The 16,840-nt window shown below is 38.4% G+C and overlaps 1 protein-coding gene across 1 annotated transcript in view; it reads right to left on the bottom strand.

Annotated features, from left to right (window-relative positions):
• LOC127864087 (spectrin alpha chain, non-erythrocytic 1-like) overlaps positions 1 to 13,985 on the bottom strand; it is a 54,141-nt gene extending 40,156 nt beyond the window's left edge. Inside the window, 11 exon segments of the mRNA XM_052403784.1 lie at positions 1,094 to 1,195; positions 1,515 to 1,688; positions 2,402 to 2,518; positions 2,784 to 2,928; positions 4,169 to 4,341; positions 5,271 to 5,378; positions 5,645 to 5,785; positions 8,211 to 8,336; positions 8,996 to 9,098; positions 9,707 to 9,861; positions 13,831 to 13,985. Coding sequence (XP_052259744.1) covers positions 1,094 to 1,195; positions 1,515 to 1,688; positions 2,402 to 2,518; positions 2,784 to 2,928; positions 4,169 to 4,341; positions 5,271 to 5,378; positions 5,645 to 5,785; positions 8,211 to 8,336; positions 8,996 to 9,098; positions 9,707 to 9,849 — 1,332 coding nt within the window. The 5' untranslated portion in view covers positions 9,850 to 9,861; positions 13,831 to 13,985.
• Between the last annotated feature and the right edge of the window lie 2,855 nt (positions 13,986 to 16,840).

The raw sequence follows: 16,840 nt of genomic DNA, 5'->3' as shown, positions 1-16,840 counted from the left end.
AATGGAGTCCTTTGTTTTTTGCTGAAGAGACAGCAAGCAGAAGAGACAGTATTGAGATACAAGGAATCTGGTGCGATACCCTAGCTCTTTGCGAATAGATCCCTTGGTTCTTTTACGTTCTCAGTGTATAGCTCAGATACACGCGAGAAGTACCTGGGTTTCATACCAGTACATCTCTAGTTAGGTGGGAAACACTTTAAGCATTTCTGAAATTTCCAGTGCCCCGGCCAGGAATTGAACCAAGGACCTCTGGAATGGTAGACCAGTGTGTTACCACTCGACTACCGCACCACCCTATCATATTACATATGTGTTGTATTCTTTACTTTTTTCTTTTGGTCATTGCAAATGTAATTTGTTGTGTCCTTTCATTTTTTGTTTTTGTGCTAAGTCAGACTGTTTGGCAATTTGTTGCAGGCAATAAGTAAAGGACAACCTTCTATACAAAAGGTTTCTCTCCTGCTGGTGCAGCTGAAGTTTCATTTTGTGTATATTTGAGGATATTATAGTGGTTTCCTGTGTGATTATGCTTATCAATAGAATAGGACACAATGCTTCCACTAAGGCATGTGCTAGTACTTGTGTCTGAAATATCTCCGATTGAAGAGATGATATTAGGCAACGAAGTAATGGTATTTTGTTTTAAAAATCCTGAATATCATCAAATAAATTGTTTTCTACCATACTGACAAAGAACAACAACAATTATGTCCACCTATTTTATAACTTATATCGTGTTATTATAGTTGCAAAGGCAATATGATAAATATGTGCAAATTTAGTGTTGTTATATTATCAAACATAGATGTATATTTGGGCTGTGCTCTGTGAAAAGGGGGTTAAATGCATGTGCATACAGTGTTATCCCAGATTAGCCTGTGCAATCCGCACTGGCTAATCAGGGATGACACTTTCCACTTTAGTGATATTTTCTGTTTACAGAAAGTCTCTTCTTAGCAAAAATCTAGTTTAGTCGGAAACTGTCGGACTGCACAGGCTAATCTGGGACGACACTTAAACGCAAATGCATTAAACGCCTTTTTCACAGAGCACGGCCCAGATATATATACATTATGCTTCACCAAAGGCGTACCTTTTCCTTGACCTCCTCTGCAGCGTAGTGGTTGGTCTCCACCAGTCTCTTGCCTGCCTCCATGGTTGACTTGTAGCTGTCTTCTCGGGCATCTATCTCACCCTGTAATACATGGTCAGAGGTTCAAACCTTGAACTTTGAGTAAGGGACACTATGTTACATGTGACATGTCTTCACAAGATGTCGTACATGTATTGTAAGTTTTTTTTTTAAATATCAAAATGAAGGACAAATTTATCAAAATCACATCAGAAAATGACCATTACAAATTCCTTTTTCTCCAAAATCAGACATCAACTAATTTACTTGTCAAACGAACACATTTTATTAAAGCACAAAATTGAATGCAGACAAACATTAAGATTTCACAATACACCATACGTATATGATACTGTAAGGACACTCAGATATATTGTCTTGCCTTGTGTTCCTGGTGCCTCTCCAGCAGGGCCTCAGCCCCCGCCACGTCCTTGGCGAGGTCGTCTGCAGAGATGATGGCCTTCATGTCGTGTATCCAGGAAACGAGGTCACGAAAGTCTGCCAGGAACCGGTGCAGGTTGTACGAGTCGTCCAGGCGCGCCTTCCTCTCCGCACCCTACGGAACATACATTGAGATTCTGTTAAGCCTTCAACACTCATATAACCAATATTGACGCAATAGTAGTTCATTATAATATCTAATTCATTTTAAGACATATCTTACTAGATTCAAGTTTAAAAGGCTTAATTTCAAACCCTAATATACTGATAAGCAGCAAACAGCATAAAACATAAACAGTTTTTTCAAGGCTGTTCTGGTTTTATGCTGTTGCATACAGCCATTTTCACCCTACATAACATATATTTTGCCACTGTTTGGCATTTACAGCAGCATAGATTGGGGGTGGACGGGACGCAAAAACAATATTTCAAGACGCTCGTCCGATAGAACAAGTGTCTGTAATGTTTGTCCTAATCCCAGTCCCTATAATTAGTGTCCTCCAAAAAACTTGCAGCCGACGTTTTCACCGGTTACATTGAATCTAGACGCTGGCTACTTTTCCCCAAAATATAAATAGCTAAAAAAAATAATGTTTTATTGCTTAGTTGCCGGCTACTTTAATAATATAACTAGCTGCTCATTTTTTTCTGGAGAACACTGCTATAATGTATAACTCAGGTTTATTTTATTGACATTTAAACTGCATTGTTTCTCATTTCACACATGAACGAATTATGTACATAATTTTTTTTACGACACATGCATCAATCCCAATCATTCCAGAGCACTGCTCATATAAAAGTCTGAACTTCTCATATATGTTTCACCTTCTCCTTGAGTTGCATCCAGTTGTCCTCTATCTCTGTCTGCTTGGCATTGATGGCATCCTCGTGGTCCGGGTGGATGTCCTGGAGACGCTTGGACTCCGCACCCAGCTGGGAAACCTGCGGAACAGAAACCAGAGGGGATTGGTTACACCAGCCTCGGGCATTACAGAAAAATTTTACAAACTTAAATCATGATTATTTTCTAATGTCTGATGTGAGTTCATCATGACCTTTATTATCGTTTGTTATACAATACATTCAAATAATCTTTTCACCAAACAAACAATTTGAAATGACCTGGGTGTTTAAAACATTTATTACAGACAAAATAGCATTTAACTAAAGGGTTACAAAGTAACAAGGCCTCAATTGCCATGGTTACCTTCTCATTGAGAGCCGCCAGGTCCCTCTCAACTCCCTCATGTTTACGCCTCAATGCCTGCACACTGGCGAGGTCTCTCCCGTAGTCATCTGTAGACAAGATGGCGTCCTTCTCCATGATCCAGGCAATTGTCTCATCAGCATCTCTGTAACACAAGGGACATGAATGGATGGATTACACCATTATTTTAGAAAAACAATGTTTACTGCATGTACATGAAGCTTTGTCCCAGATGAGCCTATGCAGTCACCACAGGCTAATCTGCAACCACACATTCCAGTTGCTTGGAATTGATTGTTTATAGGAAGTATCTTCTTAAGGAAAAACTAGTTTAAGTGGAAAGTGTAATCCCTGTTAAGCCTCTTCGAACTGCAAAGGATAATCTGGGATGACACTGTGTCTTGTTCTGAGAAAATTGGGCTTAATTCATGTGCGTAAAGTGCCGTCCCAGATGAGCCTATGCTCAGGCTAATCAGGGACGACACTTTCCGCTTTTATGGTATTTTTAGTTTCAAGGAAGTCCCTCCTTGCCGAAAATCAAGTTTAGGCGGAAAGTGTCGTCCCTGATTAGCCTGTGCGGACTGTACAGGCTAATCTGGGATGACACTTTACGCACATGCATTATGCCCAGTTATGCATAAAGCTCAATTTTCCCAGAGCGAGGCTCAATTGTTTGTCTTTTTATTTTAAAAATTCACCGTTTTCAACACTAGGTCATATTTCAGTGTATATCACGGCAGTCGGCATTAACTGCATTAACCTACTTACATCCCCTGGGTTAGCTGACTGACAAGTAATAAGTATTAATTACTAGTAATTGTTTTGTAAGAGTGGGCCACATTTATTATGTCAACAACAGTTACCGCAATCAGGTTCATTATGTACACAATAGACACACAATAAATGCTAAAAGGTCTGAGGAACGCATCAAACAATGCGGATTGATTTGCAAGTTAACCGGTCCAACATTGGAATAACTTATTATGACAGCTTAACAGTGGAAAAATGATTTTCGTTTTCAAATATATTTGCTGCTTGACGTATACAGCATTTGACCATTTAATTCAGATGTCAAATCTCTATATGGATCGATAAATGAGCAGCATGCTGCAAAAACTGGGCTTAAGGCATAAGCATCAAGTGTTGTCCCAGATTGGCCTGTGAAGTCCTCAAAAGCTAATCAAATACTAAACTATACGCTTTTAAAGCATTTTTTTAAAAAGTTTTTTGTTTTTCTTCCAAACAAAAATCCACTTCAGGTAAAAAGTGTCGTCCCTGAATAGCCTGTGCATACCGGGATGACACTACACCCATGCATTAAGCCCTGTTTTCCAAAGCGCATCTCTTATTATTATAACTATCATAAACTCTGCAAAGTGTCTCACCTGTTGAACCTCTGTATCTCGTGAGCCCCGAAGAGCCTCTCCTGTCTGAGCAGTGAGAGCTGTTTGAGGCGGGCCCAGGCCTCGTTGACCTCGTCACGTTTCTGGTTGATCGTGTCCTCGTCTGGGTGGCCGTCCTCCAGCAGCTGCTGGGACAGCGTGTTCACCTCCGTCACCTGAAACATGGTTGTGTGTAGCCTACTAGTGAAAAATGGTTTGTGTGTAGCCTTCTAGTAAAACATGGTGGAATTAAGCCCACTGAGTCATGGTGGTTTGTAGTCTACTGAAATGGGCTTGTGTGTAGTCTACAACTAAAACATAGTGGTATTAAGCCAATTGAAACTTGGTGGTTTGTAGACTGCAGAAATATGATGGTAAGAAGTCCAATGAAACATGGTGGTGTGTAGACTACTACTGAGACATGGTTGTATTAAGCATATTAAAACATGGTGGTATGAAGCCTATTGGGTCATGGTGGTGTGTAGCCTACTGGAACATGGAGGATTGTAGCCTAATAAAGCCTAGAAGACACAAACTGTTTTAGGTACTTTCATAAGTACTTATTTCTCTGAATGTTTACACATAAAACTCTTACAGTCTGCTGCTTTTGTTGATTTAGAATAAACTTTAACAATAAACACACATTAAACTAATAGCTTTTTAATTCACTTAAGTGATGTGTTTACATTTTGGAAAGGAATACATTTTATAACAACCCGAAAAACAAAATCTCAGATAAATCTACCGGTCAATTTTGTGATTATCATCTCAATTATCCAATCAAAAAAGATTTTCAATTTCCACATTCTTTACCATAAAATAACATATGAGCAGTGTCCTGCAAAACCTGCGTTTAATGCATGTACGTAAAGTGTCGTCCCAAGTTAGCCTGTGCAGTCTGCACAAGCCAATCAGGGATGAAACTTTATGCCTTTATGGTATTTTTTTGTTAAAAGGATGGCTCTTCTTAGCAAACATCCAGATCAGGTGGAAAATGTTGTCCCTGATAAGCCTGTGTAGACTGCACAGGCTAATCAGGGACAACACTTCACACACATGCATTAAGCCCCATTTTTCCAAAGTGAAGATCATGTAGAGTCCCTACCTTGTCTTCATGGTTCTGCAGATCTTTTTGGAACTCATCAAACTTCTTCTGCAGCACTTCCACATGTTCCAGGTCCTGACCAAACTCCTCTGAGGTCACAAACGCTTCCTGAAACATAGTGCAGTGTTGCCATGAGACTATAGGTTACAAATGATGCCTGACACATAGTGCAGTGTAGCCATGAGACTATTGATCACAAATGCATCCTTTAACATAGTGCAATGTAGCCATGAGACTATAGGTCACACATGCTTCCTGAAACATAGTGAAAAGTAGCCATGAGCACTTCCATTTTACAGAACAGTTGAATTCTTTGTAAATTCTTCCATAATTTAATCTTATGCAAGTTTTTTTCTCCACAAAACTATTCATACCTTGTCGTGTATCCAGAACATGACCTCGTTGCACTCCCTCATGAACTGTACCAGCTTGAGAGCCTGCTGCAGCTTGAGTCCCTTGTCCTTGAGCTTGGAGAGCAGCAGCTCCCAGAGTCTGTGCAGCTCGTCAAGTCTCTCCTAGGTAAACATATAGCATACATGAAAACTGGGCTAATTGGAGAGCAGCAGCTCCCAGAGTCTGTGCAGCTCATCAAGTCTCTCCTAGGTAAACATACAACATACATGAAAACTGGGCTAATTGGAGAGCAGCAGCTCCCAGAGTCTGTGCAGCTCATCAAGTCTCTCCTAGGTAAACATACAACATACATGAAAACTGGGCTAATTGGAGAGCAGCAGCTCCGAGAGTCTGTGCAGCTCATCAAGTCTCTCCTAGGTAAACATACAACATACATGAAAACTGGGCTAATTGGAGAGCAGCAGCTCCCAGAGTCTGTGCAGCTCGTCAAGTCTCTCCTAGGTAAACATACAACATACATGAAAACTGGGCTAATTGGAGAGCAGCAGCTCCCAGGGTCTGTGCAGCTCATCAAGTCTCTCCGGGGTAAACATACAACATACATGAAAACTGGGCTAATTGGAGAGCAGCAGCTCCCAGAGTCTGTGCAGCTCGTCAAGTCTCTCCTGGGTAAACATATAGCATACATGAAAACTGGGCTAATTGGGGAGCAGCAGCTCCCAGAGTCTGTGCAGCTCATCAAGTCTCTCCTGGGTAAACATACAACATACATGAAAACTGGGCTAATTGGAGAGCAGCAGCTCCCACAGTCTGTGCAGCTCGTCAAGTCTCTCCTGGGTAAACATACAACATACATGAAAACTGGGCTAATTGGGGAGCAGCAGCTCCCACAGTCTGTGCAGCTCATCAAGTCTCTCCTGGGTAAACATACAACATACAAGAAAACTGGGCTAATTGGATAGCAGCAGCTCCCAGGGTCTGTGCAGCTCATCAAGTCTCTCCGGGGTAAACATACAACATACATGAAAACTGGGCTAATTGGAGAGCAGCAGCTCCCAGGGTCTGTGCAGCTCATCAAGTCTCTCCTAGGTAAACATACAACATACATGAAAACTGGGCTAATTGGAGAGCAGCAGCTCCCAGAGTCTGTGCAGCTCATCAAGTCTCTCCGGGGTAAACATACAACATACAAGAAAACTGGGCTAATTGGAGAGCAGCAGCTCCCAGAGTCTGTGCAGCTCATCAAGTCTCTCCGGGGTAAACATACAACATACATGAAAACTGGGCTAATTGGAGAGCAGCAGCTCCCAGAGTCTGTGCAGCTCATCAAGTCTCTCCTAGGTAAACATACAACATACATGAAAACTGGGCTAATTGGAGAGCAGCAGCTCCCAGAGTCTGTGCAGCTCATCAAGTCTCTCCTGGGTAAACATACAACATACATGAAAACTGGGCTAATTGGAGAGCAGCAGCTCCCAGAGTCTGTGCAGCTCATCAAGTCTCTCCTGGGTAAACATACAACATACATGAAAACTGGGCTAATTGGAGAGCAGCAGCTCCCAGGGTCTGTGCAGCTCATCAAGTCTCTCCTAGGTAAACATACAACATACATGAAAACTGGGCTAATTGGAGAGCAGCAGCTCCGAGAGTCTGTGCAGCTCATCAAGTCTCTCCGGGGTAAACATACAACATACATGAAAACTGGGCTAATTGGAGAGCAGCAGCTCCCAGAGTCTGTGCAGCTCATCAAGTCTCTCCTAGGTAAACATACAACATACATGAAAACTGGGCTAATTGGAGAGCAGCAGCTCCCAGAGTCTGTGCAGCTCATCAAGTCTCTTCAGGTAAACATATAGCATACATGAAAACTGGGCTATTTGGAGAGCAGCAGCTCCCAGAGTCTGTGCAGCTCATCAAGTCTCTCCTAGGTAAACATATAGCATACATGAAAACTGGGCTCATTGCATGTGCGTACAGTGTCGTCCCAGATTAGCCTTTGCAGCCCGCACAGGCTAATCAGGGACAATACTTTCCATCTAGCCTGGATTTTCATTTAAAAAAGACTTCCTTTAAAAGAAAAATTCAATAGTGCGGAAATTGTCATCCCTGAATAGTATGTGCAGACTGCACAGGCTAATCTGGGACGATACTTAACACACATGACCTAATTCTGTTTTTCCTTGAGAAGAGCTCAAATATTGGTAAACTAAGAGGCCGGCAATAAAGCCCTAGGTTGCTAAACAAAGATGACAATGACATATTTTGGGTAAGTTTCAAGAAGATTTGGCTTATGTGACCTTAGCAGTGTTTACAAGCTTTTTCTTATGACAATTATTTTATTCAACATGTTTTTTAAAATATATTTTAATATCATTGGGTAATTTGCAATATAAACATTTATTTATGTTTTCCTTTTTCTACACGTAAATGGCACTGCTACAAGGAAGCCACAACTGCCTTCTAAACTATTTTGCTGTTTTTTTCTAGCAGTGGTATCAATGACCCTTATGTTCTCAACACAAACTGTAAAACACTTGTCCAAACAAGTCACACACAAAATTGTCAAGTGATAGAAGACCATGCTACCTTGATGGTTTCAGAAGCAAAGTGTCCCTGGTCTATCATCTCCGTTCCAATGTTGTCAAGGGTAACGATTGCGTTAGCGTGGGCGGCCACCTCTGCCTCGAAAGCCTGGTGCTTCTGGATCTTTGCCTGTGAATTGTTAGAGACTCGGCTTGTAAGACTGGCAACAAACAAGGCCTACCAAATGAGCCTTGTTCTGGGAAAACAGGGCTTAATGCATTTGGGTATTGTCCTCCCAGATGAGCCTGTGAAGTCTGCACAGGCTAATTAGGGACAACACTTTCCGCCAACACTGGATTGCCAATTAAAAGACATCTCCATGAAACAAAAATATCCATACAAGCAGAAAGTTACGTCACTGATTAGCCTGTGCAAGGCTTATATGGGATGACACTTTATTAAATATCAATTAAGTCCAGTTTTCCAAGAACGCAGAACAAGTGATGATGATAACGTTTGTATTTTTCACTGCATTCACTCAGTACTCTTTTAATACCAGCAGTTTCTGTTCTCTGTTTTTAAATTAAGTTTTAACCTGGTTTATATGGATAAACTATTGCACTATTTATTGAAATGTGATTATGTATAAATCTGCTTTTCAATAGCTTGAACAAATTCACAGACAACTTATCTGTATGCTGAGTCACATTATTGATGAATGAACTAATAATTACGTGTTCGCACACATTAATTTAGAAGTTGCCTTTCAATAGCTTATAACTATGGCACAATCTGGATTTCCCCAAGAATGTTAACTCTGTGCCCAAAGAAGGCAACTCTTAACTGACCTGCAGGTTAGTTGGGTCTTTGTAGCTCTCATCTGAGGCTGTCTGCAGTTTCTCCAGAATCCAGCTCTCCAGCTCATCTGCATCGCGCTTGAAATACTGGTACCTGAAACACAGAGCAGAAATATGATTAACTCAAACACAGAGCATACGTGTAACTTAAATATACACAGAGCATATGTGTAACTTAAACAAAAAGATAGAATAGAGCATATGGGACACTCCCTAACAGATGAATACTGGTTCATCACACACAAGAGTAGTAAGACAAATACATACTCGTAGAACACACAGCCAAACTACTGGTAAATGGTAACACAGAAAAGAAACAAGAGCACATAATCACTTTCCACATAGCAGTAAACTCCTCTAAATAATCATCCCTGAATCAAGATTCATTTAATAATTTTTTTTTTTAATGCAAAACCTCAAAATACTAAACTTATATCATTTGCCTCAGCTGGCACAATGCACCTTGTAAATAAGCAAAAAACAAAGTATCTAAAAAGTGCTGCCTCAGGCTTACACGGCCATTTGACAAATTAGCAACGGCTACAAATTTACTAATTTTTTGAGTCAAGTAAAGAAAATCCTACTTGGCTACAATTTTTCCTCATAAAAACAAAACACATTAAATACTCAAAAATTATGAGAACTTTACAAAAGCAAGGTACATATCTGTTCTGTTAAGAGAATTTTGAAAGCCCTGCTCACCGTCTGGAGTCTTCAAGTTTGTTGCGTCTGTCAGCGATGGCCTGTTTGAAGGCCGAGTATCTACCAAGCACCTCCTCTCTGCGCTGCTGAATGTCCTCAGCAGTCTCGAGGATCTTGATCTCTCGAGGCTGAACCTCGGTCATGGTGAACACTCACTGAAACACACACACAACATTGAAGTGTTAGTGATTAGACTTGCATTCGTTGAGAAAAAGACCAATACAATTTCGATGACTCACTGGAACTACAAACAACGTTTAATTTTTCAAATTGTGATTGGTGATTATCCATAAACAAGCAGATAAACATTTTTCTTAGTCAAAAATGTTTTTTGCTTTTGCTTATATAATACATACATTCTTTCTTGAATCTATGATAGTTTTTCAGAAAATTTTCATTTTGCTTAACTGTGCTAGTCATTTAAACTGACAGAATAAATTTGCGCTTTGTTGCCCCTTTCTAATTATGCTCTAAATTGGTGTAATGTCAAATTGCCATAAAAAAACACCCCTGTTCTTATTACCATTGCACAAGACAAGATAGGTACCACTAATTGGACTGTCTGTAGAAACACTGGTGTTTTGAACCTACGGATTATTCCGCTAATTGGATCTTTCAGTAGGCTTTTGAGACCACCGTATCGCAATATTTAAAGGATACAAATTGGAAACTGTCGATAATTGACGTATAGATTGTTTTAGTGTATGTTAAGTGAGCATTAGGTGTGTAAAATCGACCAAATCACATAGAAAATGTAATAACAAGTTTTTTGCAAAACTCCATTAATTTATTATTTATTATCAAATCCATAAGGCTGATTTAACCAATCCACAAATTTGACAAAAACTGTCATCTCAATGCAAATAAATAAAACCACATTATTATCCTCAATTAATAAAAATAAAGAATGCTAACTAACAAACCTTTTTATCCAGTCAAAACAGTTAATTATATCTTTATTTTATTTTCCAAATATGTTTCTCAACTATAGCTTTACCTATAGAAAATATTTAGTATACAAACACACTTCATTCAATAAGGATCAATCTATCAGATCAATGCAGTTACACATGTACATAGTCTACTTTCATTATGTTTATTTCCCCAGGGCATAAAGATGTCATAATATTCCCATCTGGTGAAAGGTTATCTTACACACAGAAAAGATTATTACCAGATAGATGGATATTCCACAGCATACCCACTTCACATGGAAACAATTAGCCATGAGATGAGTAATCAGTTACATGTACATCAGATAAAGCAGAAGTCATGAACACAGTCAGAGGTTATACCATCCTAATACATCACTGAAAAGTTATTTTCTCAAATTATGATCACAACAAAAACATTGAAATGTGTTTTTCCCTAGTTTGTGATTGCTGTAAAAAGTTCACATGTTTCATTTTGAAATAATGTAACTGGTGCTCAACAATATAACAAGTTTGGCCCTCAAAACACCAGCAATAACTTATAGTGCCTAACTTATATTAGCAACAAAATGTTACTTGCCAACCTTGTATAACTCTTTCAGTGCGGGAACCGATTTTTGAAGGTCTTTGCAAACAGTTTGGATCCAGATGATCAGGATCCAAAATGTTTGCTTTTCGGATAGTATTCTTTGAAAATAATCAAAGAAAATGCTAATTTTAGAAATTGAGCAGACGACATTTTAGCAGACGACAAATTTCCCAGCATGCAAAGGGATAAAGCACTGAGACTGTAAACATTGTCCTGGATCTATTTTCACACACGTACATGTATGAGCCAGTCTCTGGGGACACCAGGCTTCATGCATGTGAGTTAATCCTTTTATGCCTAGTGGACTCTCCCATCCTTCTAAATTGGATCAATTTATTTCTAAAATTAGGGATGTCTAGTATATTTGTTTCTATATTTAGAATATTTCTTACAGAAATTCCTTTAAGCAAACAGCGAAGACCCAGATGAGACGCCGCATTATGCGGCGTCTCATCTGGGTCTACGCTGTTTGCAACGTCCTTTTTTCAGGACGCTAGGCATAAATGGGTTAAGTGTCATCCAAGATTAGCAGGTGCCATCCCAGAAAGCTAATCAGGGCGCCATTTTCAGCTTTGATGCAATAATTTGTTTGAAGGAAGTCTCTTCTAAACAGAAATCCAGCCTATACATTTAGTGTCGACCCTGATCATTAGGACATAGAAAATAAATAACTAGATTCTCATCCAAATTTTGGGGAAAATTGGGGCGGGCGGGTGGGTGGGTTTTATTTTTACTTTTTATTTTATATGTTGGACCTATATATTAAGTAATGAAATGTTCACAAATTTGTTAGTTTATATGCATAATGCCTATATGTATGTATGTAAAATTATATAGAATAAAAGAAATACATTATCAAAATTTGACTATTGTGTTTTATTTCACCCTTTTAATATCATGTTAAACATATTCTGACATTCAATAAAACATTGACTACACAAAGTATTAAAGAAAATACAAATCTAAAACAGAACCCTTTACATTATTTTTTCAGTATGACTAGATATTATTGATTAAAACTTGGTATGCATGGAGATTTATGGGAAGTTTCAAGGGTGTCTCCAATACTAAAGTAAATAAAATTTCATAGAAAGCCGACAGCTTGACTAACTGTAACATCGGGTGACACCTGTGTCAATTCTAATTTATTTCGACCGACTAAGGCACAGACGATTTTCGGGTGGTCAACTTTCAACAATGGGGCTTGATCATACGAACCACAGATGAACTCAAACTACAGGTCCGCGAGAGTTAAAGTTTCTGCACATTTTGACACCCCGTACCAATCTTTTACGGTTGTAACGCCGTTTCTACACGTCAAAATAAAAAACATTTTGTTGTTGTATTCGCTCGATCACTTAAATTTCAGACGACGCTCGTGCGCAGTTAAAAATCAATAATCGTCTCGGAGACATTGAGTTGCCGATTTGCACTTCGCAATTTTCATACTCATTCAGCCGTTTCGTCCTCAGTATTTTGCGGCTCGATTTTTTTACGGATTTTTTTTTTCAAAATAAAAAACGTTCGGGCAGGAGGATTTTTGATGGGCGGGCGGGGATGAGAATCTAGGAATTTATTTCTATTGCCTAAGCCTGTGCAGACTGCACATGCTTATCTGGAAATATACTTTATGCACATGTATTAAGCCCGGTTTTCCCAGAGACCTACTCATGTCTGAAACTTACAATGTAAACAAATACATGTACTACTCAAATGTCAATGGGTTCACTTAAGATTTCTCTAAGTTACAAATAAAAAGGCAAGGTTTGTAGCAAAACGGTAAGCCTTTGGATCCTATTCTTGAGTCTAAGTCTGAAATTAAGATGAGTCAAATGTACCAAGCTGGTTGTACAATCAATAACTTATGAATACAATTGCTGTAAATGACAAATTCAAAGCATGTTTAATTGAATGGAACCAAATGAACATCACAAAATTGTAGTTAATATATCTGCCCCTACAGACGTTTTTGTAGTAAAGACATTTATCATCTAATTAAGGCAAAGTGTAATTAGGTATCCTAATTATGCACAGACAGTAGCAAGATGTATCTAACCTGTAAATAAACCGAACAAAATCTGTATAATTCCACATTTAACATATAACAAGCATAATAATGCATACCATTATTGTAAAGTTGGTCACATAATCTGGTGTATACTTGTCAATTCTCATTTTAACCAGTAGGAGACAATGTTGATTACTTAGGCTGATAGTAATTATTTCGTCTTAAAACCACTTATACCGGTAATTTATATGCAGGAGAGTTTATTGTTGTAATATTGTATCCTGTACTGAGACCAGAATTAATTACGCATTTATGCAAATATATTTAGCACCTAAAATTCATTCAGTTGCTTTAAGAGCTAACCAGAGATCCACACCGTTTCAATCTCACTTCTATGTCCTGGCAGTGATAATACTATTCAAGATGGCTACCAGCTTCCAAAGCTGCTGGCATCAGGAGGTAAATTGAACATTAAATCTCCATAAAGAACTAATAACAAACTACATATAGACACCACCCTCATTAGACTGTGCTTTTATACAGAAAACTAGGATACTTACAATAAAAGTTTCAACAAATACAAGCCTTGAAATACCTTTTTTCCAGATTTGATATAACCCTATACAGAAGCTATCCTAGCACACAGTTCCCAGTTTCTATATTGACTGACAAATCCTCCCAGATGCTGTTGGCTGCTGGCCCAGGAATGTGAGTAATGCAATTATTGGAGATAGATTGGTACCCCGCAACAAGTACCTTGTATCAGAACTGAAGGGAGAAAATAGCGAAAATACCTTATTGCTTGCAGGGTTTTTTTCCCACATTTTGGGAAGATATCCCATGGCTTTGGAATTGGGAATTTTATCGGCATTTTCATGAAATTGGGAAAATTAATTCATTAGCCTTTTTTTTCCACACGAAAAGTCCACTAATTAGGGAAATACTAAATTTGATATAACACTTTATAATCATTAAAATTAAAAGAACAAAATCATAAAATACTTTGTGAGATGTAATTGAATTAAAATTGAGATAAAATACGCATAAGACACTTCTTTCTAAAAAAAAAAAAAAATGGTTTTTTTTTTTTTTTGGAAATTGGGATTTTTTTGCCACATTTTGGGAAAAAAGTATACTTTTTTGGATTGGGAACATAGCCGAATTTCGGCTATAAAATCGGGCCAAAAAAAACCCTGGCTTGACTAAAATTTTAAAATAAATACTGATAAAAGTTGCATAAAACAGAAAATACTGCACATAAACATATCAGTTGAATGGACATTAGAACTTCAAACTCTGGAAGTAAAGTTTGAAACAAAACAAAAACTTTTTGCCATGGAGAATATGACCCAATTACAGCGATGAAACTGGGCGGACGAAAGCCAATATATACCTGAAGAATATTTTAGACAAACAGCAGGATATGCACTTCAGTTATCTGGAGGCAACAGTGGGTGACTCATCAGGTGCACCAGTCTAGACTGAGATCAATAGCATAGCTGAGTTGTACTCATAAAATATTATCTCCCTTGACAAACATTTAGAATTACCTCCCTTCGTACAGATTTTCAACACTGGTAGAAACTGCTGTTGGTGTTTTTTAGCTAAACAAACATTATACTTATGAATTGGGGAACCAAATTAATACTGTTCATTTCAGAGAACTTAAACGTAAAATTCTTTTAAACCTACCTAAACAACCTTGCACTTCAACTTGTGTATTTTCTTATTATCCAATTATGACACACCTAGATGAAGTCAACAGTTCTCCAGAGAATTTTACCAACACAGTTGATAAATGATATTAAATGGAATGTATTAGTCTGCATGCTTGAGTGGCTTAGAAAAAAGGTAGATCAGATAACGCCCTTCTCACTGCGAGTGTGAAATTATGTCTAAATAGAACTGCTGATCAAGCATAATATTTTCTTCACCTCACTGAGCTTTGAGTCCAGGTTTCTTACTTCTTTGCGCATGTAAGATTCAATCCAAAAACTGATGGAGTCTTATAAAAAACTTTTGTTTTCAAAATTTTCCGTACAAATTTGCATAAAAAAATTGCTATTAAGATTTTATTGCATACTTGTCATATGAATCCAGTTTGCTAACTTGTTGTTTGTGAATGTGACATTTTATCCAAAAACAAATAAAAACTAGAGCTGTGTCACAGACGTGACGAATACCCCCACATGCCGCATTGACACAGGATATTGTGCATGTTGTCTTCACAAAAAACAGCGGACACCATGCTCAATGTTTAAAACGTACTAAGTGACCCCGTGACCTCGTTTTTGACCCAGCATGGTCCATGTTCAAACTTTGCGTAGATAATGTTCTGCCAGGGTGAGCCCTGTAAGTTAATAAAGTATGAGTGCTGGGGCACACTCAGTATCCTTATATATAATGCATTCAGCCTAAGGCATGGTACAACCTCACAAATCTCAAATGAAACACATGACCTGCCCACTTACAGCCCCTTCTAGTATCCAGCAGGTAAAGCACTAGACAGTAGAGCCCATAGTACAGTGTGTATGCAAACATCAGAACTCCCACTGCTGCCAGAAATAGGTCCGGATGATCTTCCAGAAATGGGCATTTATTCATCAGAGAGGCGTGGTCAGACTTGCAGGGGTAAAACCAAGCACAGCTAACACCAGAATAAACTTTATACAACACTTTTGTTTATGTTAGATTCACTGCCTGTACACTGGAAATCTTCCATAGCAGACTAGTTCACCAGCATATTTAAAAGGAAATGAGCATATCCACAGGAACACAGGAAATGGATATTAATTGTATTCTTCGAGAAGATCTGTAAAACCAATCACATACTACCACCAACGTATACAACTTGGCATCTCTTTCCCTTAAAGAGCAAGTTCACTGGAACACAAGCATTTAAGAACATATCCTAATTAAGAATAAATCACGAACATTTTATGGATCTGAGCAGTTAGTCATATGCCAGAAATGTACAAGACCCCAAACGACCATGTAAATTCCTGGACACCAGCTGTATGTCTGTCCCACGCATTCCAACAACATGAAGCTATAATAGCTTGCCAGCGCTCTTAAACTTATTGGAAATTGATAATGCATTCTTAAAGAAAATCATGATCTACTAAATATAGAAACATTTGCAAAAGAATCTCAGATGAATGTGCTTACCAGATATTGATCAAGCTGTAAGACAGACTAGCATCAGACAGAAAAAGGTTTGCTTCGATTGCAAGCCAGGTGAAGGTCACCATAATAAAGTCTCATAAAATACTTTCTGCATTCACCTTCACAGATCACATTACATCACATATCAGGAAAGTGGTCGAAGGTGAGACTGAGAGGAGGAAAATAATATAGTATAAGACTGATTTTAGACGAGATATGCGTAACCAGGAAACAAAACTTCTAAAATAGAAATAGAAATTCACACTCTGTTGAACTTTACAACAAAATCTATTTCTTAAAACGTATTTACTTCACATTCACATACTACGGATGCAACTTGAACAATATTCATAGGAGTGAATTTTTTTAGTTTTTCCATTTTGTTTCTCATTCCCTGTTAACGTTGCTAGCAAACAATTTACTTTCACAATATGGTTAGC

The sequence above is a fragment of the Dreissena polymorpha genome, unplaced genomic scaffold, assembly GCF_020536995.1.
Source record: "Dreissena polymorpha isolate Duluth1 unplaced genomic scaffold, UMN_Dpol_1.0 chrUn107, whole genome shotgun sequence".
NCBI classification, from domain to species: Eukaryota; Metazoa; Mollusca; class Bivalvia; order Myida; family Dreissenidae; genus Dreissena; species Dreissena polymorpha.
Note: the sequence above shows the minus strand (reverse complement) of the source record. Positions and strands in the feature narration are given on the sequence as shown.